The 27945-nt window shown below is 38.0% G+C and overlaps 1 protein-coding gene and 3 non-coding genes across 4 annotated transcripts; 2 read left to right on the forward strand and 2 right to left on the reverse strand.

Moving 5' to 3' along the window:
- On the reverse strand, positions 1–26406 carry zgc:85932 (uncharacterized protein LOC405875 homolog). The gene is made up of 20 exons (XM_041810788.1): positions 26118–26406; positions 19055–19124; positions 15414–15532; positions 15058–15191; positions 14588–14759; positions 14330–14401; positions 14059–14150; positions 13521–13595; positions 12941–13101; positions 10776–10933; positions 9612–9820; positions 8438–8486; positions 7163–7237; positions 6800–6860; positions 5874–5938; positions 3882–3950; positions 3402–3480; positions 2729–2845; positions 901–959; positions 1–810 (listed from the first exon to the last, which is right to left on the reverse strand). Exons 1-20 carry the CDS (start codon positions 26364–26366, stop codon positions 784–786), a joined length of 2112 nt encoding a protein of 703 aa, XP_041666722.1. The 5' UTR covers positions 26367–26406; the 3' UTR covers positions 1–783.
- On the forward strand, positions 5188–5260 carry trnak-uuu. The gene has a single exon. It is a non-coding gene; the product is annotated as a tRNA-Lys (tRNA).
- Positions 5582–5654, reverse strand: trnak-uuu. Its single transcript has one exon. It is a non-coding gene; the product is annotated as a tRNA-Lys (tRNA).
- On the forward strand, positions 7701–7773 carry trnak-uuu. The gene has a single exon. It is a non-coding gene; the product is annotated as a tRNA-Lys (tRNA).
- Positions 26407–27945: the final 1539 nt, after the last annotated feature.

Here is a 27945-nt window from a genome sequence, read left to right on the forward strand (position 1 = left end):
TGTTGTAATTTCATTGGTTGCAAAGAAGAAAATCAACTAATACAGTGTCAAAGAAATGTGTCATGGAAGATGTGAAAGAAATGGTTAATGAAGTAAAAAAGAACTCATCAAGAAATCTTGCTGGTTTTAAAATAATTGTTCTAATGCTATGTTTTAATATTTCTCTTTGTTGTGCAGATCATTGGTGTGTCATGACTATTTACAGTACTAATTATGTTTTACCTTGTTATGATGTAAAAGCATGTCTTAAAAAAAAGAAACTAGTAAATCTTAATGTGAAGAAGCAGACATAAATCTGTACATTTTATCTACTCCATTTCTCCCTGATAGTTACATAATTTATGTTGTTTTCCCTGATGTCTTGTTTATCCCAGTAGGATAAATTTTCCAGAAATAAAATTTTCTCTCCAAAGTGTATTCTTTATCATAGGAATACTGAGTAAATTAAATATGATAATTTTCCCCTCTGGGCCCCCATATGTAATGAAACTCATCTAATAGAGTGAATCAAAAAATATTTATTCCTAGAACTTTACATGACTCAAGAGTTTTTAAAGCCATCGTAGTTTGTATTGTTGGAGTGATAAAAAAATATGAAAGAAAAAATGTTTAAAAAATCTTACTTCTCAGCCTGTTGTGTTTTCTACATGTCTCTGTCATTAACTCCACTGTACATCTACTTTAAACTACTTTACACATTAAAATCACGCATTCAAATTAAGAAAGCAGTAAGACCAAACAAAGAAAAGTCCTGAGGGATCGGTCTGACGGGACCAGGTCAGGTCAGTTGTACATGGTCATGTGAAGCCACTGGAACCAATCAGAGAACAGAAAACGTTAAGCTGAATCACTGAGATTAAAAACTTGTTGTGATAGGAGTGCAGGTGTCAGTGTTCTCACCTGTCTGTAGCTGACGGTCACTGTTCCCATCCCTACCATGTCATAGGCTTGAAATTTTTCTGTACAAGACAAAAAAACATGAGAAAAAGGAACACACCCCAGTGTTAAATGGCATGCGATATATTTCACACCCATCTGGGCAACAGCTCATAGACGATGTTTTGGAAGACCCCTTCAAACTCTTGCCAAAGATGTTAAGAGAAAAAGAGCAAAAAGATCTATTCCACCAAGAAAAACTTTCAGTGCACTTCTTTGCTCTTTTTTAATAAAGAAAGGTCCAGATCTGATAAAACTACAACTGTAGCTGCATCCACACAGGCTTGCAGTCACTTCTACAGAACCACACATGTAGCTATGGCCACCTGCTGTGCTGGCTGGTCCAGTCATTCTCTGACAAGGAACAAACATGGAAGCTTAAAGCCTTGCAAGGTGGATCTACTGGTAAATTCAGGTTGTGTGGAGAGAGAGAAGGAGAGAGGAGCTGCAGCTGCTGTTCTGAAAAGTCAGCCCCCCTGTTTAAATAATTGGATGATTGCAAAACATGTAAATAATCAAACCTGTTGCAAAAAACATAATGATGGATGTACGTTTTGGATTCGTCCTGCAAACATGATTCTGGTTGAAGAATATTTTGGGGCTTTTGCCTCTGTTAGATACTAACATTTATAAAAGACAGGAAATATAGGGAGAATACAAGCACCAAAATGTACCAGGCTTGGGATTTGAACCTGAAACCTGTGAATCAAGAACTGCAGCATCTGTGGGTGTGTACTATACACTCAACCAGCCTAACTCTGTGTGCAAGGGCCTTTATTGTTTTGATTTCCTTCAAAAACAGGTCATCAATACACATTTTTCTTCCTGCTGTCTTTGCTGAAGAAGCTTAAACCCAACATCTACCAGAACTGTCAGAACAACAGAAGCTTTGTTTGACTCTGCCTGACTGTTAGTTTGTTAATAATGATCCACATCTGTGATATTCAACCCACAGAGCCACATGTGGGTCTTCCGTGAGAAGATGTGGCTTTTTAAGACCTACTTGAAGAAACAGTTCTGTTTGAAAAAACACAGTTATCCAATGTTGAAATCTGTAATGAAGCTGGCAGGGTTAGGAAACTGAATGAAGTGACATATGCTTACATTATGATGTGTTCAGTGTAGGCTTAGAAAAATGATTGTTAGGTAAATATAAGGGCTGCATGGCAGTGCAGGGGTTAGCGCTGTTGCCTTACAGCAAGAAGGTCCCTGGTTTGCTTCCCAGTCAGGGCCTTTCTGTGTGGAGTTTGCATGTTCTCCCTGTGCACACATAGGTTCTCTCTGGGTATTCTGGCTTCCTCCCACCACCAAAAACATGCTCATTAGGAGGGAAAGTAGGGACTAACATGAAGGAAAGGAGCCATGGGTCATACTCAAACCCTAGCCTCCTGCTTTTAGGACCTCAACTTCTGTACATCAGGCATGATCCTACTTGGACCCCTCTACCCAGTTTTCTGTTTTACTGCGTCTTTTTTTCCCCACAACTTTTTCATCACCTCGCTCATCCTCTCCCCTGCTCCATTTCTCTCCCATCATCCTTTTTCCTGTGCACATGTTTGATATCTTTCCATCACATCATTGCTGTCAATACAAACTCCCTAATGGAACATGGTGTACATGTCGGCCTGCTGGTGGTAATCACCAGCAGGATCAGTGGGACTGAATTGATTTAAACATGTTATTCTTTCTAATTTGTAGCATCCAGCCCCTCTCTATTCTTTAAATCCAGGCACAATGCGCCTTTGTATTCTTAACTAAAGCCCTCCCTGTTTTCCCTGTCTCCCTCCCTTACGGATCATGCTATCCAGTTTCATCAGCAGGTAGAGGAAGCCGGGGTAGCTGATCGTCATGTCTGGTTCTGTGTATCTCAGTCCAACCAGCTGCATCACCAGATCATCCACCATGATTCCTGGAGCAGAGACAAATTCAGGTCAGAATAAAGTTTAAATGTGAGGTGGCAACAGGAGGAAGATTATCTGCTGTTAAATATATTGTCATTGGTATAGTAACAGTATGAGCAGATATCAGCTTTAAAAATGAATTACAAAATTTCACTGTGAAAGAGGACTGGAAAAGCATCTGGTCTGATAAGTCTCTATTTCTGAATGGTAGGGTGTTTCATGACATGAAAGCCTACCAGAGCGCCAACAACAAAGTCACCTAAATCCACTTCCATGATTGGCAGATAACATGCTGATTCTGCAACTGAATATTTTGTTAATTTTGTCATGATGACAACATTTACATTAGTTCGAGTAAATACAATGTTAACCATCATGAACAGATTATAGTACATCCCAAAGAAAACAGAGGAAGTGTTTTGGCTCCCTCTGCTGGTCACACAAGTTTGTGAATAATGTGGAAACTAAATTCTATAAATCATGATGCACAGGTTTAAATATGGTCTCACCTGTCAGTAAATAATTTTTTAAACATTTTTTAAATCTGTGTGCATTCAGTCGTACCCGCTGCCTTCAGAGCCGGGGCGACCTCAGGATACTCAAGGTGGAGAGTTTTGTTTTTGTCAAACACGAGGAAGATATCCTGAGAGGAGATGAGATTGAACACAGCATACTAAACGCATGAAAAAAACATCATTTAAAATGTCTGTCTTACTATTGGGGTGAATTTTTAGAACATCTTGTAAGAAAGAGCAGCTAAATTCTCAAAAATGCCAACCAACCTATAACTGTCAGAGAGTAAATTAGACCATTTAATGTAGTGTAATAAGTGTAAATGTGGATCCTAAGGTGTTATATGCTTGTGCTTTCTTGTTACTGAAACAAATTAAATACACAGATAAACATGGCTTTATAAATATAAAGACACAGACAAGCAGTGAGTTCATATCCATTCAGAGGCAGATCTATGCACGCAGCTTCCATACGATCAGTGATGTGTGTGAAATGTTGATGTTGCTGCTGCCAGAATGACTAAGAGCTTACTGTCCACTTCCTGATCTTGTCCCACAGACCCTGAAACTCTGGCCAGCTCAGCTGAGCGATGCCCTGACTCTGAAAACACCAATGTCAAAGAAACGAACCAGACAAACCAAAGCAAGCCTTCTCAGGATCACCTCTATCAGACAGAGGGGATAAACGATAAAAAAATAAATAAATAAATAAAAACACTTCATATAACAATCAAATAAGTCATATCAGAGGTTATAGTTTGTGGTGCTGTTGAACTGTTTTTAATCAGTAACCCTTTAATCTATACCATTATAAATTACATTAAGTGTGGAAAAAATGTTTCAGTTTTCTTTGAAGAGCAAAGGGACAAAATCTGGTTTTTAAAAAGGCCGGTATGACTGCTGGTGGACTCAGATTGGGAGTGAGGGGGAGCAATCCCTAATGTTCTAAAAAGCGCTGTAAAAATACTGTCTTGAATGCCCCCTGTGATACATAAAATATGAAAAAGGGCCTAAGTTTTCAACTGGTGTGTCAGGACTCAGGACCCGAAAGTGGGTTGCAGAGCCATTTTCAAAGGGTTGTGAATGTGTGCCTGGAAAAAAATATGTGGCAAAAAATATTTTTGTTCCATCTCAGGTTCAAACTGCCCCTTTTCATTTAGATGTTTAGTTATGATTAAAAATATAAGAAATGTGGACTGTGATTTGTTCTGAAGGGGATAGTAGCGGATGCTGACGCTAGATCAGTTGAGAACCAGTGCTCTATGGTTCCCCTCCAGTAGACAGAATGTGCTTAGGTGTCCTCAAGGGCCTTAGTTCCCATTGTGGGGTCCAGGACCCCTTAGGGGGCAACGAGAGATTTCATGGGGGGACGTAAGCCTGTTAAAATAAGATTTATACATACTACCTAAAATCACGATACAACACTTCACAAAGGCCTTTGTGTAAGAGATTAGATTAAAATAATAATAATAATAATAATAATAATAACAATAATAATTTGAACTTAATTTTAAACCACAATGTACCACGTTTTTGTTAATGGTCCTCAGGAGGCTTAAATATCTTTCTGAGCTCATGTCATCCAAATTTGGTAAATGCACAAAAGATCTAGCCCCTTTTTTGATGGCAACTAATGCATTTCTATGATACCAGCTTTAGATGAAACAGGTTTCATAGTGAGGAGTTGTGTTGGCCTTGGCCAGCTGCCTGATCAAATCTGAGTAAGATTTGACTAAAAATGATAGACATAGTACTGGTAATGTGCATTATAATGGCGTCATTATTCTCTGTTGTTTTCATATGATAAAAATTGTGAATACAGTGTAGACATAGTCAGAGTCTGGATAGCTCAGTCGGTAGAGCATCAGACTTTTAATCTGAGGGTCCAGGGTTCAAGTCCCTGTTCATATGTAGTTAGTTTTAAGTGCCATGCTAAGGATACAGTATGAACCGACAGATTCTAAAGTTAGATCACTGGTTGCTACTCTGGACTAAGCTGTCTACTTCAGTCATAAATGAATCTCGAATCAGGAAAAAATAAAAACTCTGGAGAGAACAGAATTCAAGACACCCCAAAGAACACATTAGGTTTCAGGAGGGAACTTCATAGTTTACTGTTCAGTGTACACATTTCACCCATAACCACTGGTGTATAGTGGTTTACTCAACATACGACTACAAGCAGACTTTCCTGTTATGACTGTAAGTCACTAGGCTTATTAAAACTGTCCTTGCCTGAACAGGGACTTGAACCCTGGACCCTCAGATTAAAAGTCTGATGCTCTACCGACTGAGCTACCCAGGCTCGTGTCAGCAAGGCAATAGCATACATTGATCACAAATACTCTTCAAATGAACCTAGAGACTAAAAGGATAGAAGAAATTATATTTCTCCTGATTCAAAAGAGTTCTCCACCTTTTCTTTCACTCATTCTTTGGAAGGTCATCTGTTTGTGTAAAAGTTTTCTTTTCTTTAAAACCACAGAAATAAAATAAATCTTTGATAACTTCTTAAGGAGGATACATCCATGAGGACCACCAAGCTCTTGCAGTGCTCCAGAGCCAAGAACTTCTCACTGCCGGCCAACACTGAGAAAAAAAACATCCAGAATTGTCAGTGAACATTTCAACATAAACACATTAGAATTAATTAGAACAGATGTTCTGTCTCATGTTTGATTTTGACCTTATCAATATTATTTAAGGTCAAGAAGCAACAAAGCTTTTTCATTTCATGGTCTTTGCTGTGACTTTTAAAAGATGTTGTCAGTGTCATGAATGTTGATTTAGTCATGTTAATGAAACTCAAATAGTCTGTCAGTAGAGGTTAGTGTTGATTCTTTCCCTCAGTACCATTGTCTCCTAATCTCTCCCACTTCTTCTGTTCCTTAAAACACTGAGCTTTATCTGCCAACATTGACGAACACAGCTCTGTGGCAGGACATAACACTGAAGTGTTAACAAAGGGAATACTGCAGTGACCTGCTATAAAAATAACAATCATCATTTAATCCTAACATTAAACATTAGCAAGTGTCATGAAAGCCAGTTTAATGTGGTACCAGGATAAAACAAACACAAACTGGTTTTAAGAGGCTGTTTAAACAGATAGTGTCACCAGAGTGAGGCTCACAGGTTGATTTAAAAACTAGATGGCTGAAAGCCACAAACCAAACTGGTTTGACTGGTATAAATCTGATTTCAGAGATAGTTATCAGCCTTAAAAGCCGGGCCACCCGCGTAATGGGTCGCGCCTTAGACTGTTAGGCCATCTTTGAAGATGACACTGGGAAGGACAACCCTGGGAAAAAAGATACACTCCTTCACCCATGCATGAGTCATTGTGCCAAAAACAACTAACAAATTAAACACTGAAAATAATCTTAGATTGATTCAAACTAGACAGAACAAGTGCATTAATCCTGTTGTGAAATTAGAAACATCACTAACCTCCTCCCTGTAGGGCCTCTGTCAGCAGGTTGTAGAGGTGCAATGGTTTACAATATCCTTTCTGACGGTACAAAGCAGGAAAGAGTCACAACACATGTAAGAGACCAACATCCATCTCTATAAAACTACATTTAACATACAGACAGCTTATTAAAGCCTATGGTTTTAATCTGTATTGTTACATAACTTTAGCATCTAAATTGACCTGCTTTGAGCCCTAGAGGGGTGGATGAACCACACCAGAATGGCTCTGAGAAGTGCCAATAAACTCTGGCTGGGAATAAAGCTCTTCAGACGTGTATGCAAATGTGAATTCACCCAGCTATTGTCTGGATTTACAGCAGCCGTGTGTGCAGATCTCACCTTGTTGCAGTGCTTCTTAAACAGCTGTTTGGTGGATTTAGGAGAGGGAAGAGCAGCCTGATGAGGAAATGACAGCTACAGTGAGAGAAAACAAAGAGCCTGAATTATACCATTATAGGGACATGCAGAACATGCATTTTAAAGCTCAATACCGAGATCAGGGCTTAAACTGTCTGGACAGTAACTTAAAACATTTGGCTTATATCTCCTGTCTGAATTTAGGGTGAAAGCATTGTGCAGCTTTTAGCTGTTGGGTCACAAATATCTTTCTGCCAGTGAAGCTGAACGGTAGCAACATTGCCAGGTTTCTGTTTTAGTTCAATTGACAGTTTAAAACATCCTTTATGTACCAATTATCCACAGCCAATGCATTCTGGAGTCGGTCCCAGAGGAGGGTAAACTTGGGTGTGGGTTACACATTCCAGCACTGGGCTTGTGTAACTAAAGTGATTGACATGAATTCTTCTCTTCTTCTAGTTTTTTCCCCTGAATAGTTTCATCAGTGATTGGTCAGATCAGGAGACCTCCCACGACAAGAGCCTGGATAGCTCAGTCGGTAGAGCATCAGACTTTTAATCTGAGGGTCCAGGGTTCAAGTCCCTGTTCAGGCGAGGATAGTTTTAAGACACTTTGACCCCGAGATACAAACTAAAGTAAGCATGTTTCATGAACAATTTCAGTCATTTCACAATAAATCAGAGAGCTTGTAAAGCATACAGCGTTTATACAGTACAAAACATGTATAAATTGAGCTGCAGCTTTGAAATGACAAAAAAAAAAAATGTAATAAATCCACTTCCTTGCCAATCAATCACAGTAATACCATCGTCAAAAACTAAACAAGTGTGAAAGAATGAAGGCTCAGGAAATCTTTGCAAAGACTTTGCAGACTTTTCCATAATATTCTAATATTTTGAGATAGTGGACTTTTGATTTTTATAAGCAGTAAACCGTCATCATCAAAATGTAAACAGGCTAAAGATGTTTCAGTTTGTATGAGATGAACCCAGAATTTATGGAAATGTAACTTTCTAAAGAAAATCACAGTAAAAGTTGAAATTTTACTTGATATTAAATTTTTTTGAGATGTACCTATATATTGTCTGACTTGTGCACATGGAAAATTATGTAAGCTTAGTTTCATCACAGCAGTGGGACAAGCAGAGTTTAGACAGAAGGAGGGGCTCTCTTAAGGAATGTTTTACTGTCATTCACAATTTAAAATGAACAGACATTTTCTTTTATATTTACTAACTGCTCTGGCTTGTCTCCTACCTCTGATGCTGAAGAGACGTCTTGTGGTGGTGGTGGTTTCTGAGCTGGACTGGATGAAAGGCATAAGACATGTTCGGATCATATTTTAATGAGAAATCTGAAAGTTTGACATCGATGGAAACACTTCTAAAATACACTGGTAGCCTGCAAATTCCACATACTCGGCCAGTGCTGCGTTCTGGAGCACAGTGCTTTGCTTCAATAGACGGTGAGCTACCCTCGCCCACTAGAGGCGTTCCTGGAGCACAGCCCTGAGCAGCTGGAGACTTGAGATCACAAGATCCCAGGAGAACTGCCAGTTCACGAGGGAAGAGCATGAAAATGTCAGATTATTTTGCCTGGGATTGATTTGTGATTAATTTTGAACTGATTCCATCATCTTTTTCGCTTCTGTCATTGGTGAGTACATTAGGAAGTTAAAAGGTTTGTGTTTGTGTTTGCTACAAAGGATGCAGGGGTTTCAAGTAAAATCATATGATTTTCCAAAAAGTTAACTTTTTCCTCATCAATGAAGCCATAGCAGCTCTGTGACCCACTGACAGATTGGTGACTTGTTGCTTGTGCCACAAGATGAAATGTGGTGTTGATATAGTGATGATTTACAATTTGGAGTCAGTGCATTATGTTGTATTTTGAAGTTGACAGGATGCATGGAATGTTTTCTGGCTCAATCTGCTCTACATGGACTGATGCGAATGGGAGCAGCTGGCAAAGACCTGGCATGCATATCAGCATGCAGAGTGGAGCTTCAACAGGCTGAAGAGGGACCAGAGTCCGTGCAATGGAGTTGCTCAGACAATCTAGAGAGAATGATTTGCTCAGCACTGAGCTTCGGATCGCTGCGCAGAGTATGTGGAGTTTGTAGGTATTAGTGATCTTTTCTTACCTAACACACTTTCAAAATTAAGTATTGTTTAAAAACAACCCCAAAACGTTAGGTTTTCTTTAAAATGGCACACAATTTCAAAATAAAATCACTAAAATCTTCACTTCTTAGCCTTGATGGCAAATAGAGCCTTGAAATATAAACCTCTAAAGGTCTATTTAACCCCTGGATTTAACTGTAAAATGTGACATGAAGTTTCTTTGTCTCATCAGCAGATTTGAATTTCCTCTTTATCTTTTCTTCTTTTGCACTTACAACTCCATCATTTGATGCTGTTTTAGGACTCACATTGCATCATTTCCCTTCTCGGTCAGCACACGAAGGAGGAACGATCCCTGTTGGTCGGGCTCGGAGGTTGAAGCGATGATGATGTAATGACCTGGTGGGAGGGAGCTGCGGAGAACGACCTCCCGACGTGAGGAGTAGATGGGGGTGTAGAGGACTGGGTGGAGCCTGCTTAAATCCTCAGGTGACAGGTATGTATTCTTTCTCTGAGCCTGCAGAGAAAGCATGCGGACATTAAACATGTTTATACACAGGCAGCAAAGACCATGGAGTCAAGGTTGCATCAGACCTCAGTCAGACGGATCTGAGCAGTTATGAGAAAATAAATCAAACTTAAAAAATTTGTCCTAGTAATTTTGTACTTATATTATTACAGTTTTTTTCTGAAGTATTCTAACAAGTTAAGATGAAACACTGCAGTGAGTCAAGAGGGAAATGTACCTTTTATGGATAGGGTAACAACTCATACATATTCTTGAGCTTGGAGCTCAAATAAATGTTAGTGGAGCAAATGAAATATGATATGATATACTTAAAATATCCAACTCTAAAGGCAATTTAACACAAAATTAACACACTACAAAGAGCTGCAAAAATTGAACTTGAGCACAGGACATGCAATCAGTTGCAACCCCTAACTCCAAAAATGTTGGGACATTGTGTAAAATGTGAAATAAAAGAATAAACAGTAACTTGCAGATCTTTTTCAATCTACTGTCAACTAAATACAGCACAAGGTATTTAATACACCAAGTTTAAGATATTTTGAAAACATACACACAATCGGAATTTCATGTCTGCGGCATGTTTCTAAAAAAGTTGGGCCAGGAGCACGTTTACCACTATTTAGCATCCGCTTTTTCAGAGTTTCTGTTGTCATATTTTGTGCCCAATACATTTCTAAAAGGAAACAGGTCTGGACTGCAAGCAGGCCTGTATAGTACTGTGAAGCCATGCTGTTGTAATTCATGTAGTATGTGTCTTGTCCAGTTTATAAGTTTGAAAATGAATCTTCAATTGAAAATTAGTTGACAAGGATTTACAAATCACTCTGTTTTGTTTTCATTCACATTTCACGCAACATCCCAACTTTTCTGGAACTGGGTGTTGTTCTTCAGACTTTGCTTCACTGTGTGCATTTGTGTGTGTATATATTTGTATGTATACCGGGTAGATGTGCAGAGCTATAGACAGGTTAATCCCTCTGCGTCTCTGGTGTTTCTGCATCAGTGCCAGAACGAAGGAGCACGTTTTCTTGGAGTCGTCTTGGTTGCTGTCCACCTCTGACAGGTCGAAGTAGAACTGAGGATTTTGATAAAACCTATCTGGAAACACAGATGGAGACACATTATCAGTATAACAAATGTCTTACATGGCTGTCCTCAGATTAAGTGTGCACATGGAAATGAATGTCGTTGTCATTTTCAACAACCAAAACATCCATTTTAGCATCTTTAACTCTAACTGAATCTTGAATTATGTTTGTTTTTATGACAAAGTATTTACAAATGTTCCTTTGCAAACTGATTTATAAATGTCTGTAAGGGTCATTGCTGTTGTGTGCTGTGACTCCTTCTAATCCAAACAATTAGACCAACTAGAGTCTGTGATAACATTTACAAAAAAGCAAAGTTAAACTACACCACACCTCCACTGAAACAGACAGATAGGCACACAGAAATGCAGCATGTGTTTCTACAATCTATGCTGTCTTAATGCTAGTAAAGACTACACAAATAAACGTGTCTGCACCTGATAAAAGCTGGCCCTGATACAAAAAAGATCTGTGAATTAAAAAAACATTCTGACTAAAATGCTTTACAGCTTGTTTGCTTTAATCTCTACAAGCATTCAAGCTCAGATGTGGATAAGAAATATGCTTACATGACATTTTCAAATAAAAGCAGAAAATAATGGGTGTGGTGTGTTTGAACAAAAAAGTCTGGAGTCACACACAGCAAGTCCTACCTGCACTACTATCCCTCTTGTAATGCTTTAAGTAACTTTCTGAAACTTTCTCAAGACCTAAAACCCGTTGATATTGTGTATATTCATATAACAACAGTGGCTATAGAAACTCTTTGAAAACAATGTACAATGAAATACTAAATTGATGCAAGAAGACTGAACAAAATAGAAGGAAATTAAGTTTATACTAGCCAGGTTTTCAGCAAGCTAACTGATGCTGCTGCAAAGCAAACATTCATTAAATTTAGTCGGCTGGTCAGGGCCATACAGGCTTCAGACAGTGATACAGCTCTCCCGCTAAAAAAAAAGCTAACATCTGGTCAATAAAAGATAACTGGAAAGAGCTTAATTCATGTTTACAGCTATAATGCCATTCTCCTCTTGATATTTTTTTGTTTTCTGTTTTAAAGGCATATACACAGAAAAAAGCATACTTAAAGATCAATATTTTATGTATTTTATAAGCAGAGTACTGGATTAGAAATGCCACTAAAACCAGATCATTAACAGACGTATTTCAGTAAATTTTCTGAGACTGTCAAAACTGTTCACAAATCAAACATTTACTTTTGAAGATTTAAGAGGGAAAATATTCCAATCATGTGACAAAAGGGGCTGCAAGTCAGCCTAGAACCTGGGCTGCCTGATTGGAGGAATATATTCTCCATTCATGGTGTGTAACCTAACTGTGATTATGCACAACTGGTGCTGAGTAGAGGCAATACTAAGGCAATTTTTAGATCAAAGGTCATCAATTACATTTGTGCAAGGTCCAGCTTTATTCTTGGAGTGCTTTCATGGGCCAACATGCTAACAGGAAGTTGTTGTCTATTGGTTCTGGTGTCAAAATAGGAACACTGCTAACATTTTCATAGCAAAAAAAACACTGTAAATATTCACATAATTATAGATTTCACGATGTAGAGTTGTAGTATCAAAGCTCTGAATAAACAAAACTCTTTGCGCCTGGATTAAAAATCTTCTGGAAAGGGTAGAAACGCCAGGAGCAGTCTGTAGATCAGCAAAAAGGTAAGCTTAGGGTCACAATTTAATCCAAAGAGATTCGTCTTTTGATTCCTGAGATAACGTAAACAATGTGTGCACTGCCACTAGGGATCATTGGTGATCCAGTAAGATTTGGAGGGTGAAAGTGTTTCTGCCTCGATTGTTTATGGGGTTGGTTTAACATCTGAAGGTCTGACAAAAAGGATACCCTCAATATCACAACACCTTTTTCCTCCGTACACTTGGATATAAATGAAAAATATATACTTACAGGTGTCACAGACTGGGTGTTTTTTTTTAAATGTCATGCACAGACCAATAAACACAAACTATTTAGCAAGTGTGATTGTATTTCTTACCCCCCATTGGAGACCCCCCTGCTGTGACGCGCGGCACCCAGTCCCCATGATACATTATGCAGGACCACGGACGCACTTTGGAGCCTGGTTCGCTCAGAGCGTCAGGTAGGTGGCACACCTCCATAGTTGCAAAGTACTGTCTGAAGTCTGCCACTGACATCCTGATGAGGAGACAAAATAAAAGGTGTAAGGATATATTTTTTGTTGACAAACTCCATAATCAAATTCACACTGAGCTCTGTGTGTAAGATAGTTGCATGTATTTTATAATAACTGAAAATTGACTGAATTCTTTTACTCCATGATTTATAATAAAAAATTCTCTCCTAATTCACTATGTCTGCAGATTCAGAAGTGTAACAGCAGCTGCGTTTGCGTTGCTTTGTGTCTTTGTCACGAAAGTGCACAGTCTACTTTTTCTTCCTTTGAAAAGTAAGAATAAAAGGAGTGTTTGCCTGGGAAAACGATGAATAAGGAAGGACAGAATGGTCTCAGAATATGTGTTGTGTTCGGGGCCCTATGTGCTGTCATGTGCTGTTCTGCACAAAGAGAAACTGAAGTTCACCATGACACCACATACCAGAACTCTCCATCCTCCCGTCTGACTCTTTCCAGTCTTTGCTGCTCCTTCATGCTCACAGTGTTCCATTCTGGGCTGGATTGCCAAAAATTAACATAAAAAATTAACTCAAAATGTCAGCACTCTCTGAGAAAAAAGTGTCAGTTATGTTGATTAAAACCAGTTAGTATCAAATTATTTTCAATAAACTTAAAAATATCATGTGCATGGGCACAATGTTGGTTTGGTGTTGCCTCAGCTTTAATCTAGAAAAGACAGCATTGTTCCCAAGTAACAGGAAAGCACTGACAATGAACTTACACTTCTATTTATTTAAAGAGAACAACAATTGCTCCCATATTAAGGAGTTAACCTGCCATAGCCTTACAAATACCTGTTCACATAATTCTCTACAAGGCTGTGGCCAAATGTTTGTCTTTTAAGTGGCATTCTTCTCATGGCAGAACCTATTTATATTTCAAATCTGACTATAGATTTAGGGGAGGAAATGTATGAATCACACAAACTTCCTGCTTTCTTCATGTAAAAATGCACAAACCCTTTAAGGTCACTCCAGGGCCCCTCCCACTCTGTGTTGCCCCAGGGGTTGAGGATTCTCACCAGATAAACCTCACCGTGTGCCGTCTCCACCTAGAAGAGGAGCGGCAAAACAGACAGAAATAAGAGGAGGAGAATAAAGAACAGAGGACAAAAAAGAGGAGAGAAGAAGGCATTCTGCTGCTCCTACGATGCACATAAACATCTTTTAATAAAGCTTAACTTCTGCAAAGTACCAAAATTAACATGCACCTTTGTCTGGGGACATTTACCTTCTCAACTGCAGTCAGGGAGTAAGCATGTCTGAACATGATCCCAAGTTCATTCTTTTGCTCCAAAAGACCCTGGAGGAAAAAAAAAACATCCACCCAAAGGTGGGACAGAAGGTAAAGGCTAAATAACACACCTGACTCATCACATAGAACTACTCTTCCTGTGGGGACATGTTTGCTTCTGTTACCCCAGCAGAGCCAGGGATTAAAACTTAAGATAATTTCTCTGGAACTTACGTAACTTTACTTCAAGCGTACCTCGCAGTTTGCACAGTTGATGAGCGCTCCCCTAGCCAGCAGGTGTCTGAGGAAAGTGGGCAGGTCTGCAGGCAGAGAGGCGATGGGCACAACTTCAGTCACCCCGCCCGTCATATCAACCATGGCTTCATGAGGGAAGCCCATGTCCAGAGCTCTGTAGCCCCCCTTCAGCCTGGAACAAAACAAAAGAAGAAATGTTCGCATTTGTTGAAGCACTTTCATTATAATGTTCTAGTTTTAGGGACATACGTATACTCATCTATAATCTGGATGATTGACTTCCTTCTGTCTGAGTACATAAATTATCAGTTGTGATCAGCCAATACTGTCATATTTTCCAGTGCTAAAAGAATGAATCTGTACATGACACTGACCACGTCACTCTCTAATCTTAATCACAACAGAGGACACCTGCTGACAGTGTTTGTTTCAAGTTTTTATGATAATGGGGGTTCAGAAAAAGAACTTACTTGGCATAAGCTTTCTCCAGTAGTGAGCTCCAGAACTCGTTTCTGTCTGGGGAGCTGAGATAGATCAGTTTGTTGTTCTTAGTTGGCAACAAGTCGTCTATCCTGACCTCCTCCCACTGACCGTACTGCCAGAACTACACAGAGAGAAATGAGACAGGAGCATGAATGGGAGTTTTTCTTTACATGAAAGGATATATATTTCTTTTCAGTTTCATAAAGTTTCTTAACCCTGCAGCCATGGAGAATCTCTCTAATCTTACTCATATCGCCATAGTGTAGATTTTTATCTTGGGACGAAAATTCTAAATCTTATATTTTGTGCAGCACAGAAAAAAAGACAGAAATTAAGAGGTTACCCTGAAGGTGAAGCAGCCGTTATATCCGTCCTGAAAGCTCTGATCTAGAGAGACGACCTTCTTTAGGAGGGAGCGATGAACACAGAGAGAGGCGATGGCAGAAAGTAACCAGCAGTCATCTACAGAGAGCAGGTTTGAGAAGACAGGAAGATGCATCCTTTATATGCTGTAATAAAGTTGTCACGACATTTTAACCTTTGATATACTGGTAAAATTTTAATTATATGGCAAATTTTTAGGCTATGTCATCTGAAACTAGAAATCTGAGACCCCCAATACTGGCAAGTGTCTTTTCTTTTCTATCTAAAATAGCAGACAAACTCTTGCACCCTGTTTAAATTGCATGAAACCACTGGTAATGTTTTGGTGCTAAAACAACTGGCAACTGTACCGTTACCCATGCCAATGTTTAAGTACAGTAAGTTCATTATCTTCTCTGGAGTAGGAGAGCTGAACTTGAGGTGAGAGGACTTTTGTGTTTTTCATGTCAAACTGAAAATATTCAGCTAGTTTTCTTCTAGGCTTTTAACCAATGGGTTAATAACAAAACAACCTAAAAAGTGTGAAAGTAAAGCTGTAGTTTGGATTGTTGTTAGTTAGCTGACTTGTTAGAAGGTTGTTAGCCTTCATGCTAGCAAGAAGTTCCAGTTGGGGTTGGTTGTCACATTTCTCTTTGGAGTTGGTTGTCGCAGTGGTAGGGAGGTATGGGAAAAGTGTGGATGTGCAATAAGTGGGCACACAAGCTCTGCTCAGTGATGGAGCATGGACCCTACATTTGTTATAGGGGTGAATCGGTATCGGCCAAAAGCAGAATCGGCAGGTCAGCTTTTTAAAGATCGGTGATCGGCCAGAAAATTGCAATCGGTGCACCCCTATTTGCTATCACTGTAACTCAGATAGTGAATGTGTGTACCCTAGTTGTGTATGCTATTATTGTTAGGCCTATTTGTTTTATTTTTTATGTTGCTACAGGCCTACAGGCTGGCCTAAAGAAGTTCATATTCCTCTTCTTTGCTCATTTTGTGTAAAAATGCATTAAGTTATGTTGTCAACTTGTCAATGTAATTTAAGTTTCAAGTTTAGTTCTGCCTTCTTGCCTTCTTTAAGATTTTCCCTTTAAGATATCACTTTGACAAACAACCCCATAGTGTGTGACAATCATACCCGTGATGGGGTTGGTTGTCACAATACGTCAGAGTGTCTTTAATCATTAATTACGTCTTTGTTCCAATAAGCTGGAAAGCGAGAGGGATGCACATTTCAAACCTTAAACTTTTAAGTAATGTAGGAATGACTTCTGATGGATGTTCTGATGATGAGAAATTCACACTGGAGTAAAAAGTGTGACAAGCAACCCCGCTCTCCCCTACATCAAGACAACTTTTGTGAGTTGTCTGGTGCATCCTCTTAGGCTCTCGGCTTCCCATATTTCATTGTGCCACTCACTTCATGTCATCAAAAATCCACACAACCACACTGGCTTTAACAGGTATTTGTCTTTGGGTGAGGTAGCTAAACCTCACGACACTGACAAGCCTGAACTTCTCCACAGGGAGCTAAATATTTGCTGTTTGTTCTTGTTAGCTGTCTGGAAAATCAAACAGAGGATGTTTGCTGTCTGTGCAGCCACTGGACTGATGTGTTTGGAGGAGAAGCAAGTTTCATCTGGTCCTCATAAGAACCTAACTTTGTGAGCTGCATCCTATGAAGTATAAAGTCCCTGATGTGGAAACAACAAGTATAGTCCCAAATATGGCTGCATAAAAAGTAACTGCATGAGGAGTGGTCAACTAATGTAACCAGGCTATGAAATGCATGTTAAATATCAAGTATATACTGTCGTTCTGATAATAAATCTAATGTTTGGTGTGTCATGGCTAGCTGATGCTATACCTTTGATGCATATAAGGATACAAAGGAAGCTTACAGATACCAAACATTGTAATACCACTAGGAATCATGTGTGCAATATTGAGCAGCGTAGCCAACAGTAAAACCCAGAGAAGCATAAAACAATAAGAGGAGTATTTTGGAAAGTGGTGAAACTTTTTGAATAAATAATAGCAAACATTGTGTGAGTTATTAGACACTAAAAACATGCAGTATAATTGAAGCCAGCTTACCTGGCTACAGTGACAAAATACTATAACAAAATAGCAGAGCAGGGATCAGATGAAGGGGGCAATGAAGTAAAGGTGGAGGCACTTGTGATACCCCAACCTCTCTTTAATTCTTTTAGCACCCACCCATACATAACAGACATGTGTGAGTTCAAGGGTAGTGACAGTTCTATCATTTCTGCTTTCATAGGTAAAGGGAGCATAGATAGTCATACTGGGCAATCAATTAAGTTTCACTTTCATACAGTTGCTTCCCACAATAATGACACAAAAAACCCCCCAAAAAACAAGATTAATCAGTTGTGTGGGATTTGTTTTGTCCATAGGTTTTGTCATGTGTGCACTTTCCATTCATAAAGTAAAGACCCTCCCATCAAAACAGCTTTCACTTTGATTTAAGTCAGGAGCAAAGGGAGGTATGTCTACTCCAGTTACAATAAAGACACAAAGCAGGAGAGATAAAGAAGACAACAGAAGTGCGGTCATATAGAACCACTATGGTTTGAGTCAGATCTGGAATGATGCAAATTAGCCTGAAAACTTATTTCCTGGTTGCAGCTAACCCTCTAGACCAGTGGTTTTCAAACTTTTTTCACCCAAGGCCGTGTAAATTCAAGGCATTTTAATTACAAATAGTGTGCCTTGGGCAGTTGCAGTTTTTCTATTTTTTGACTATAAAAATTTGCATTAAACCCACTTTTTAATCATGCAACCACCCCTTAACCAGATGAACTGAGCAAATCAAGCCCAAAATTTCCACAGAGCACCTGTGAATGCAACTACAGAGACCCAGCAGTGCTTCTTTTTGTCCTCAAGCACACCATATCTATTTCCATGCAAAATAGCCTCTTTAACTCTTGTTATAGTATCTTCTGTACAGTTATAGTAATGATACAATGTTATACAAATTCCCAAGGCACAACTAGACATGCCTCAAGGCACACCAGTGTGCCTCGCCACACCATTCGAGAACTACTGCTCTAGACAACATGACAAAATCATATAATCATTTCAGATTCATGCACAAAGTGGTATGTTTAAAACTGGTAATTGCAATATAGATAAAGATGATTGTGAAACCATTTTTTTGCCCTAATTTAGCATCCCTATCTTACAGGTATGCTGCTTTCTTCACCAGACTCAGTGCCCATAACAGTGTGGTATTTTTGTCCTTTATGCAGTTGAACAGCAGTCAGTAGCAGTCTTCATCCGTCTCTTAAAGCTTAAAGCTGTTGTCAAAGTGCTGAAAAATGCTCCAACATCAATCTGAACCTGATATAACTCTACTTTTCTAAAGGGGTCATAACAATGTAGTAATTATTTTACTTGTGATGTAAACTTTAACTATGTTTCATGTGGTTTTATTCGACCTCTAAACGTAAGAATGGAAAAACACAGCAGTGTTGTAAACTACTCTCCATGCAGAGGATGAACCAGGTTTGACCGAAGCGTCTTCGTGAGAAGCTCTTCTTTTGTTTAATAATAGTGTGTTATGTAACACTACGATAGTCAAGTACTTACTGAGTCCTCCCTGGCGGACGTCCAGGCGCGTAGCTCCGTTTACTATGAACTGAGGTGATGAACAGAGCTCCTAAGAGAAAGACAAAAAAACATGAGAAAAGTTAAAATGACAGAGGGGTGGAGAGGAAACCACAACATAATACATCAAACAAGACTCAGCAAGTCTGAGTGCTGCCAAAGGGAGTGACAGAAAATATTAGAGATCAACTATCAGGAAGATTTGGCATGAACTTGGCATCAAATCTGTTCTTTTTAAGGAGCCAGGCAACAAAATGAAGAGTAGTTTAATCTCTTCACAATGCTGCCAGCTGTGCTTAAATTGTTATATTGATTTACATTACATTTTCAAACCCAAAAACACAAAATCACTGATAAACTGGAGAGAATGCAGACAACTTTTGTGCCATCAAACATCATAATAAACAACTTTTCAGGACTACTTAGGTACGGAGGAAGTGATCATCTTTTATAGGGGGCTTAAGAACAAACCTGCCCATAACTTTCTTTTAGACCCTGGGCTGTTTCATAGGGCTCAGATCACATTTATCCAGATAACAGACCTGCAGCTCAGTGCTGTGGAGCCAGGATGTTATCTCCTGTTGAAAATAAAGTTTTAGTCTGTTTTTTGAAATTCTCTGGAAATGCCATTACCTCTTACCCTGTTTGGATCAAGTAAATTTCCTATGAAATCTAATCAAATATGGATGCTGTTTTAATGTCTTGGCTATGACACAGCAATGGAGCTGCAGGTACAGGGGAGTTGTACCTGGCTGCCTAATTTAAGGCCATCTGCCTCTATGTGGTATACAAACTAACAGCTGAGCCAGACATTTCTTTAAGTGATTAAACATTTGAATGCAAAAACAGGCCTGTTATTTAATTTCTGATCATTCTGATTGCTGAATAGGGATACCTTTAATTTTATCTATTTTATTTAGCTAGATTTATTTAACCAGGAAAGACTCATTGAGATTACAAATCTTATTGACACAAGTGTCCTGGCCAAGACAAGCAGCAGCACATTCACAGAGTTACAAACATGAAACATTAAACATAAAAAACAATACAAGGCACAGATCAACAAATCCTGAGTCACCGATCAGAAAGTCAACCTAACCTTTCTGAGAAAGGCTTTTATAAGCGGTTTGATTCTGCCTATGTCTTTACAGTCACTACTAAATATATGACTAGTGACTTTGTTAGAATTGTCTATACCGTGCAAACATTTTAGATTTTGTGTGATGACGAAATAAAAACAACAACTACTACAACTACTTCTACTACTACTAGATGTTCCAAAGAGGTAGGGCTGCACTAATAAAAGTATTCAGCCCAATCTACTTAGAAAAACCTAGGCAACTTTTGCATCAACTTTTTTGTAGATCAGCCAGATTAATCTTTGTAAAAACCACTGTTCTGTTTTAGTTCAAGAACAAAAAAATCAACTGAAATTGACTTACACTTTCAAGATTCAACAAGACTCATCTTTGTTTAACTTAATGTTTTCTTTGAAATACATGTAATTTCAATTATTCTCAGCTTGTAAAAATTACTCATGCTTTCAATAAAGTCTAACACAATAATATGAATAGTATAATTTATGATTCCCTCCCAGTGTTCGTTGGAACAACCTGTAACAGTGCTAACAAAGGAAGTATCTGCATGTGTTTCTACGCCTTCTTGATTTTCCTCATAAAAGAAATTAACAGAGAATAGTCAGAGAATAAGTCAGGCAAAGTCATTTTCAGGAAGTCCTCTTTTCACTCATGGTGCAAAGGTGTTGACCATCAAAATCAACAATAATCCATCAGAAAGACGAACAAAGAAATCCCAGCAGTGATCTCTGTACAACATTCAACATCTAAACTCACCTGATCACATTTAAACATATCTAGACACATACAAACACTCTGCCCCAGGGCATCATGGGAAAATTCTGTCTACATATCCCCAGATTTGAATCCCACCAATCTGATCTATCATCACTGCCATGCCTTCACTTAGTAGTTCATCTATTCCTGGTTGTTGGAAAAGCCATTTATCACTAATTTGAAATACCCAAAGTGCATCACAGGGGGCATTTATTCATGGATAATGAAGTATTTTGAAGTTTTGAAACAGAATGAAACTGAGTAAAGGTAACAAAGTCAGGCTTAGTCGTGTGGACAAACTTTGGAAGATTGGCTGACATTACCTAAAATATTCTAGTTTTGGAAAAAATCACAGTGTCTTGTATTTTTAACAAAAGAAACTGACTACAAAATAAGATTAACTTATGTCAAGCTAAAAACTTGGATTTTTATTGTCAATATCAAAGATTAAATTAAGTTAAATTTACATTGTACCAGATTCATTTTTCTCAGTGTGGGTGATATGACCTGAAAATTAAAATCTCATATTTTTTCACATCAAACTTGATGTACAATTTTTATCCATTTTCTTTCCTACAACAAAAACAAAAACAAACGAAAAGGAAATAAGTCAAACAAGTTTTACTTATATTTATCACGAACATTTGACAAAAGTAAACACAATTTTTTTTCATTTCAGGGTTACAACGTAAGCTATAAACTTTCTTTTTAAATTTGCACCGTAGGGTTTGAAGGGATGAGGAATAATATAGTATTTTATTGAGTTAAATATCGATATTAAAAAAAACATGTGCTTTTGTTATATGTATTGACCCTTTCCCCATAAAAATTAGACCAATTAGGTAGAATGGGAACAGTCATGACAGAAAAAGGCAAAATTATCCCATTTACACAAGGTAGGATTATATATTTTGATAATTTGGAAAACCTGCAAAATCATAGAGATGCATTGGGGGAAGTTTAATTTTTTTTACCGTAATACAGCGGCTCTTCAACTAAAGGCAGGCTCCCTATTATAGAACCATCACTTATAAGCCTGACAGTGAATCAGTGTTTCCTGTTGTAGAGTTAATGTTTGATAAATATGACAACATTGTTTGCTGATCTGAGAGGTGTGTTCTATCTATTTTTATTACAGCTGCATTGCTACTGCTCTAAAGTGTGCCAACAATAGAAATGAACAGTTCTGTTTCCTAAAGTCAATAAGATGATCATAAAAATAACAACCTTAACCGCCAATTGCCTCCATAAATGTAAATTTGACCTCGTATATTGACTTTCATTTTTACATCACATTAAGATGACAGTTTTTATCCTTATGATCACTGTAAAAAAAAAGTTATTCTACCATTGGTAAGTTTCTTTTAGGGCTACCTTAAGATTTAAGGTTGAGTGAACTTGAAAGAGTATGCTGAGATAAGACTTAAAAATTTTATGTTAAGAGTCAAAGGCCACTCCTTAAAATAAAGTTGGCCCAAACACATACCTATAATTATGATAAAGCTTTATGAAGTGACTACCTAGCACAGTGGTTACTGTCCAGGCCTTGAAACTAGGAGCTCTCAGGTTTCAAGTTCAGTGGACCTGAAAGATAAAGGCAGTCTGAAAACTAACTTTCTAAACTTTGAAAAGCTTCTTTTTAACAGTTTCATTTTTAGTTTCTTTTGATAAGTTAATATTTATTCAACTAAGGTCCTTTATGTCTACAGGAGCCATTGTTATCTGAATCAAGTCCTGACCTGCTGGATTTGTTCAAGGGGAGGAAGAAAATAGATAAAGGTGGCATTTATCTATGAAAACTTGGCTTAGATCTAGCGAGGTGCTTTGCAGGCCTTTGTTTGTGTGCATAATATCATCTATTTTATGTAACATCCCAATGGCATGTCGCTGTCACACACCCAACAAGGGTAACAGAAACATGACTGTGAAGAAGTCAATAACTGAGGCAGCATACCTGGTAAATATACAAAACAGCAGGTTCAGATCTGACGTGGCTTTAACCACTAATTATAATATTATGTCATGTCAGCAGAGCTCTGAGTGTCATTCACCAACCGTAAATTTTAAATTAAGACGCTGTTATGTAAGCTTTGACATTCACTGGCTTCATCTAAAAACCCAAACACACGATGCCTGGTGTGTTTTTCTCAAAGGTTTAACCATTTCATTTTCTATAAGATGTTTAAAAAAGCCTAAAGTGTTTCACTTTTGACTCTTGCAGGGTAAGTGGTGCACTGTTATAGAGTCTCTAGTAAATCCTCCTAATTGCTCTTCATTGCTTTTTTGAGTTTTAAGACTTTTTTTTTAGTAATCACAAAGTAAACTTACATAATAGTCATTTTCATATTAATTGCAATGGCTTGTTTTTGTGTTTTTTGGGGGTTTTCCATGTTACAATTAATTCCTACTCAATCCCTCCTAAACTATTTTAATATTCTGATAAGTTTAAGTCATCTCTATCTGATGATAAATAACAATGATCACATTTTGTAAAGACATAAAGTATTTACTTTAAACATTCAGTTTCTAATTCCCTTTTAGTCCATACCTCACTATGCATCTTAATACTACTCTACTGCCACAGGGGTGTGGAGTAGTACTACAAACAGGAGCATTATTATCATGTCTAACTTTCTAGTGCATTGTTTACATTCTGCAACATGGATGATAAATAATCACATGAGCAGCACGTCATAAACTCATAAATCATGAGTGAAACTATCCAACAGCAGAGGTGACGGTAGCACTGAAATCTACAGAATCACTCAGCAACACAACTCTACCCTACAAAATATTAGAAGTAGAATCACACATTCTGTTACTGAGTACAACAGTATTATAACTGGAATGTAATCAATACAAGAAGTTGAAGGGATAGTTTATAGGTAAATTATTGTATTATTTATTAAATTGTAAAAATAATAAAATATGTCTTAGAGGAGACAGAGCTTAAATGTTCAATAGTAACTAATACTTGTTGATTTTAAATTTATTTTCTTCTGGCCATTTTTAAAAAGTGCAGAAATAGGTGATAACAGCTGTCAAATAAATGTAGAGAAGTAAAGGCAGGTTAGCGTCACACACCTTCAAATCCACTTGATGAGAACCATGAATGAAATAAAGCTGAGTATGAAGTTGTGCAAATTAGAGTACATCAAAATAGTGATTAGTCACCACATTATTGTGGCTCAGACTTATGACTATATCTTTATTTGGCTTTTCTCAATCTAAAACTTTCATCTCTTTAATATAAATCTAATACCTGTAATTTGCTATGAAGGCAGCATATTGGTGTTAGCAATGTTGCCCCACAACATCTATGTGATGTTTGCATGTTCTCCCTTTTCATGCATGGGTTTATTCTGTGTACTCCAGCTTCCTCCAGCAGCCTTAAGCCATGCATGTTAGGCTGACTGGGAATGCTAAATTGCCTGTAGGTGTGTGTGTGGCTGCTTGTCTGTCTCTGTGATTCACAGGCAACCAGTCTCATGTAATAACAACCAGGATTTGCTCCAGCCCCCCCAAGACCCTGAATGTGAAAAGTAGTGCAGATAATGTAAGTATTCTTAATAAACTTGCATCAGCTCTGCTGTATATCATTTTGGTCTAACTCCTGTTGTTTCTACGTGTGCTGTATATTTAAAGTGACTTGACTTTGTTACCTTAAGCACTACTGTTACAGCCGCCACGTATCCCCTGTGTTTTCCCTTCCTCTTTGTTGTGTGTCTGTGTGGTTTTATTTGACTGGGCATGTCCAAATTCCACTTTTTTTCAGGCTGCTGCAGATCCTGATTGGACTGATTCTATCCATCTGTGCAGCTGCTGTTTTCTGGAGTGCAAGCCAACCTGATCAATCAGAGAGCGGATCACTGTAAGAAGCCTGCAGACCTGGGAGCCAAGGACAGCCGTGGACAGCCTTGCTCTGTGCCCTGTGTGCTGTTAAAGAACTGTTATAAAGAAAACTGTTTCTGAAGCACTAGTTTTTCAGGGCCAGCGTAGGTCACTTTAAGGCACACATTTCGCACACAAGTTTACTTTATTTACATTTATTTTAATGGCTTGACACATTAATTAGGGGTGTTATTTTGTTGTATTTTCTATTTGATATATTGAGTCTGTTAGTCCTAAAAACTCTAGGTTTGAGTGTCTTTTGGTTCTCCATAGTTCTTTATTTAAATAGAGCTCGTTTGATCCTAAATTTTACCTCACTTTTTTATCATTTGGGAATTTTTTGCTTATACTAATTTCATTTGGTTTTATGTTAATTTCCTTTTACCTATAACAAGCTGGCTGTAACAACTGTCTGAACTGCACCAAGACAGGAATCAAATGCTCTTTATTTTCTAAAACATCAACATCTTGTCTTTCATTTGACATAAGTAAATTAGCAGGCCTTCAGACTGTATTCCTGAAATGTTTATCTAGAAGGTAAGTGTCAACTTTGTGTACTAAAAAAACAAACAAACAAACAAAAAAAAAACATTTTAATGCAATACTTTATAGTGTGTTTGTAATTTACTTCAAAGTGTGACAAAATATGTTGATTGTATTCATACAGCGACACAAATTTATCTTAAAATGTACAGTTTTGAGTGATTTAAACAGACAAAGTAGCCTATGATTGCAAGCATAGAATTAGACCGATGGTATTAATGTGTCTTTGTTTATTTCATACACATTTATAAAAGCTATGATAAAAGTGCAATTGTTATACTCCAGCATTATATTCTAATTTCACTTCAAATACTTTTATAATGTGACAAAAAGTACCTTTGGATAATATATTGGGAGTCTACCTTAATGTATTTAAAGCTATGTTATTTTTACTAAAAGAACTTTTACATTACAAAGTGCATACACTTTAGTAGACTATATAAAAGTGCATCTGGAATACTCAAAATAACCATGTTTACAATACTCCAAATACATGTAAAATGTTCTGCTATTTAAAAACTAAAGAAGGCCTATACTTACCATAAACATTTTTTTTATATATTTTAACACTTCAAGGAAGAAAACCTCTAGTTGCTTGGCAAGTATAGCCTACCATTGTGCTTGTGTATATAGCGCTCATTTGCATTAGCCTATTTCTCATTAGCATAATCTTGATAAACCTAGCTCTATGAAACACGTGGTGCATCATAAGAATAAAACAACAGCTCGACAAAGCTACGTTTCCATCTTCTATTTACCCTTGGTCGTTTCCAAATGACCCCAGACTGCATCTCCAGCTCCCCCAGAGGAAAGTGATAATCCACGAACAGCCCGTCCCGGCCCATCGTGTTCACCTCCCCGGTCTCCGGAGGCAGATCCCCGGTCATGAGTTCACTGAGCCAGCGGCGGGAGTGAGAGCCAAGCAGCTCGTCTGAACACACCGAGTCCAGATCATCTTCAAGGGGAGGGAGAGAGCTTTCTGAGGAGACGCTCAGAGACTTTATCATGGCTGATTTAACGAGTTAAACTCCACTGTAGGTATGCTGTCAGTGCAGAGCTTCCTACCTGTCTGCCTGACTTTCACCTGAACAGAAAACAAATATACTGAGGCCACGCCCTGCTGCTGGAAAGGTACACAGGCAGATGCTCACCTGTGCGGAAGGTGTGTGTGGTTCATGCTGTTACAGAGTTCACGCCAGTTCGCACGTGGATCTGCAGGGCACACCTATAGGTTTTAAGGCTGGGTAATTTATCGAGTTTTAAAGATCAGTCAAAGTATTTCCAACGAGGTGGAGAAAAAAAAAACTATTTTAACCTCAGAATGCTGCTCTCTCACCCTACATGACTGTGGAGACAGGCACTGATGTAGTGCTTGGTGTATATCTGGTTGAAATAAAAGATTTCAGATCACTCACCCAAATACATACACATTCAAAAAACGTACTCTTTGATTTTTCTACCAAGTGAAAATTTCCAGTGAAGACTAGGTACAAAATAATCATGCCTGTTTTTAACGCCACCAAAGATCACCTACATCCAATATTGACCGTCAACCCGGCCCTTTGCTCACAGAAATTTCTCCATATTCTCTGTTTGTTTTTATATCATGCACTGTAGATGGTGTGATATTCAGTCTTTTCAGTTTTACATTGAGAAACACTCTTTCTGAAATTGTTCCAAAATTTTAAGATGCAGTTTTTGCAGATTGGTGAACCTCTGCCAATCTTCTCTTCTAAAAGACTCTGCCTGTCTAAAATGCTCCTTTCATACCCAGTCATGTTACTGACCTGTAGCCAGTTAACCTTATCATTTGCAAAATGCTCCTCAAGCTGTTTTTCCATGAGAAGCACCTATTATTACAGCCTTTTGTTGCCCTGTACCTACTTTTTCATAATGTGATGCTGCAATCAAATTCAAAATGAGCTTATATTAATTATAAAATGGTGAAATGTCTCAGTTTAACATCTGATATGTTTATGTTCTTTTTTGAATAAAATGTTTAATGCAAATCATTGCAGTTTTACTACATTTAACAAAGCATCCCAGCTTTTTTAGAATTGGGGATGTAATTCAGAATCTAATAGGTAATTTGGTAACAGGATAATCTGTTTTAAATGTTCAGTCTTAATGGAGAATAATAATTTGTTTATTTCAGTATTATTAATTTTAGTATAAAACAGGGTCATAGCTAGGGATTTAGGGCCCCCAGAAAAAAAAAAAAATAACACAGGGCCCCCTTTAGCCGGCTAGCCAAGCAACAAATGTTGTGTAATTTACAAATATTTATGCATTTTAATGTATTTTTGAACCAGAATTTCTCCATTTCTGAGCAATACTTTTCATATGGTCAAATTAAATTTTCTTACATTATTTCTCAGTGGGGGACGATACCATTTGGACATTCATAAAAGAGGAGCAGCCCCCTCCCCAGTATTTTTTTTATTCTATTTGATACAAATTTCAGTCTGTTTTTTTTTGATTCATTGAATAATGACTGTTATTACTGAGAAAAATAAAAACACACTTCTCATTACAGGCTTCTCAAGGGCCCCTCCCTACTGGGGGCCCAGGTATTCAGTACCCTTT

This window comes from Cheilinus undulatus, linkage group 2, assembly GCF_018320785.1.
Source record: "Cheilinus undulatus linkage group 2, ASM1832078v1, whole genome shotgun sequence".
Classification (NCBI taxonomy): Eukaryota; Metazoa; Chordata; class Actinopteri; order Labriformes; family Labridae; genus Cheilinus; species Cheilinus undulatus.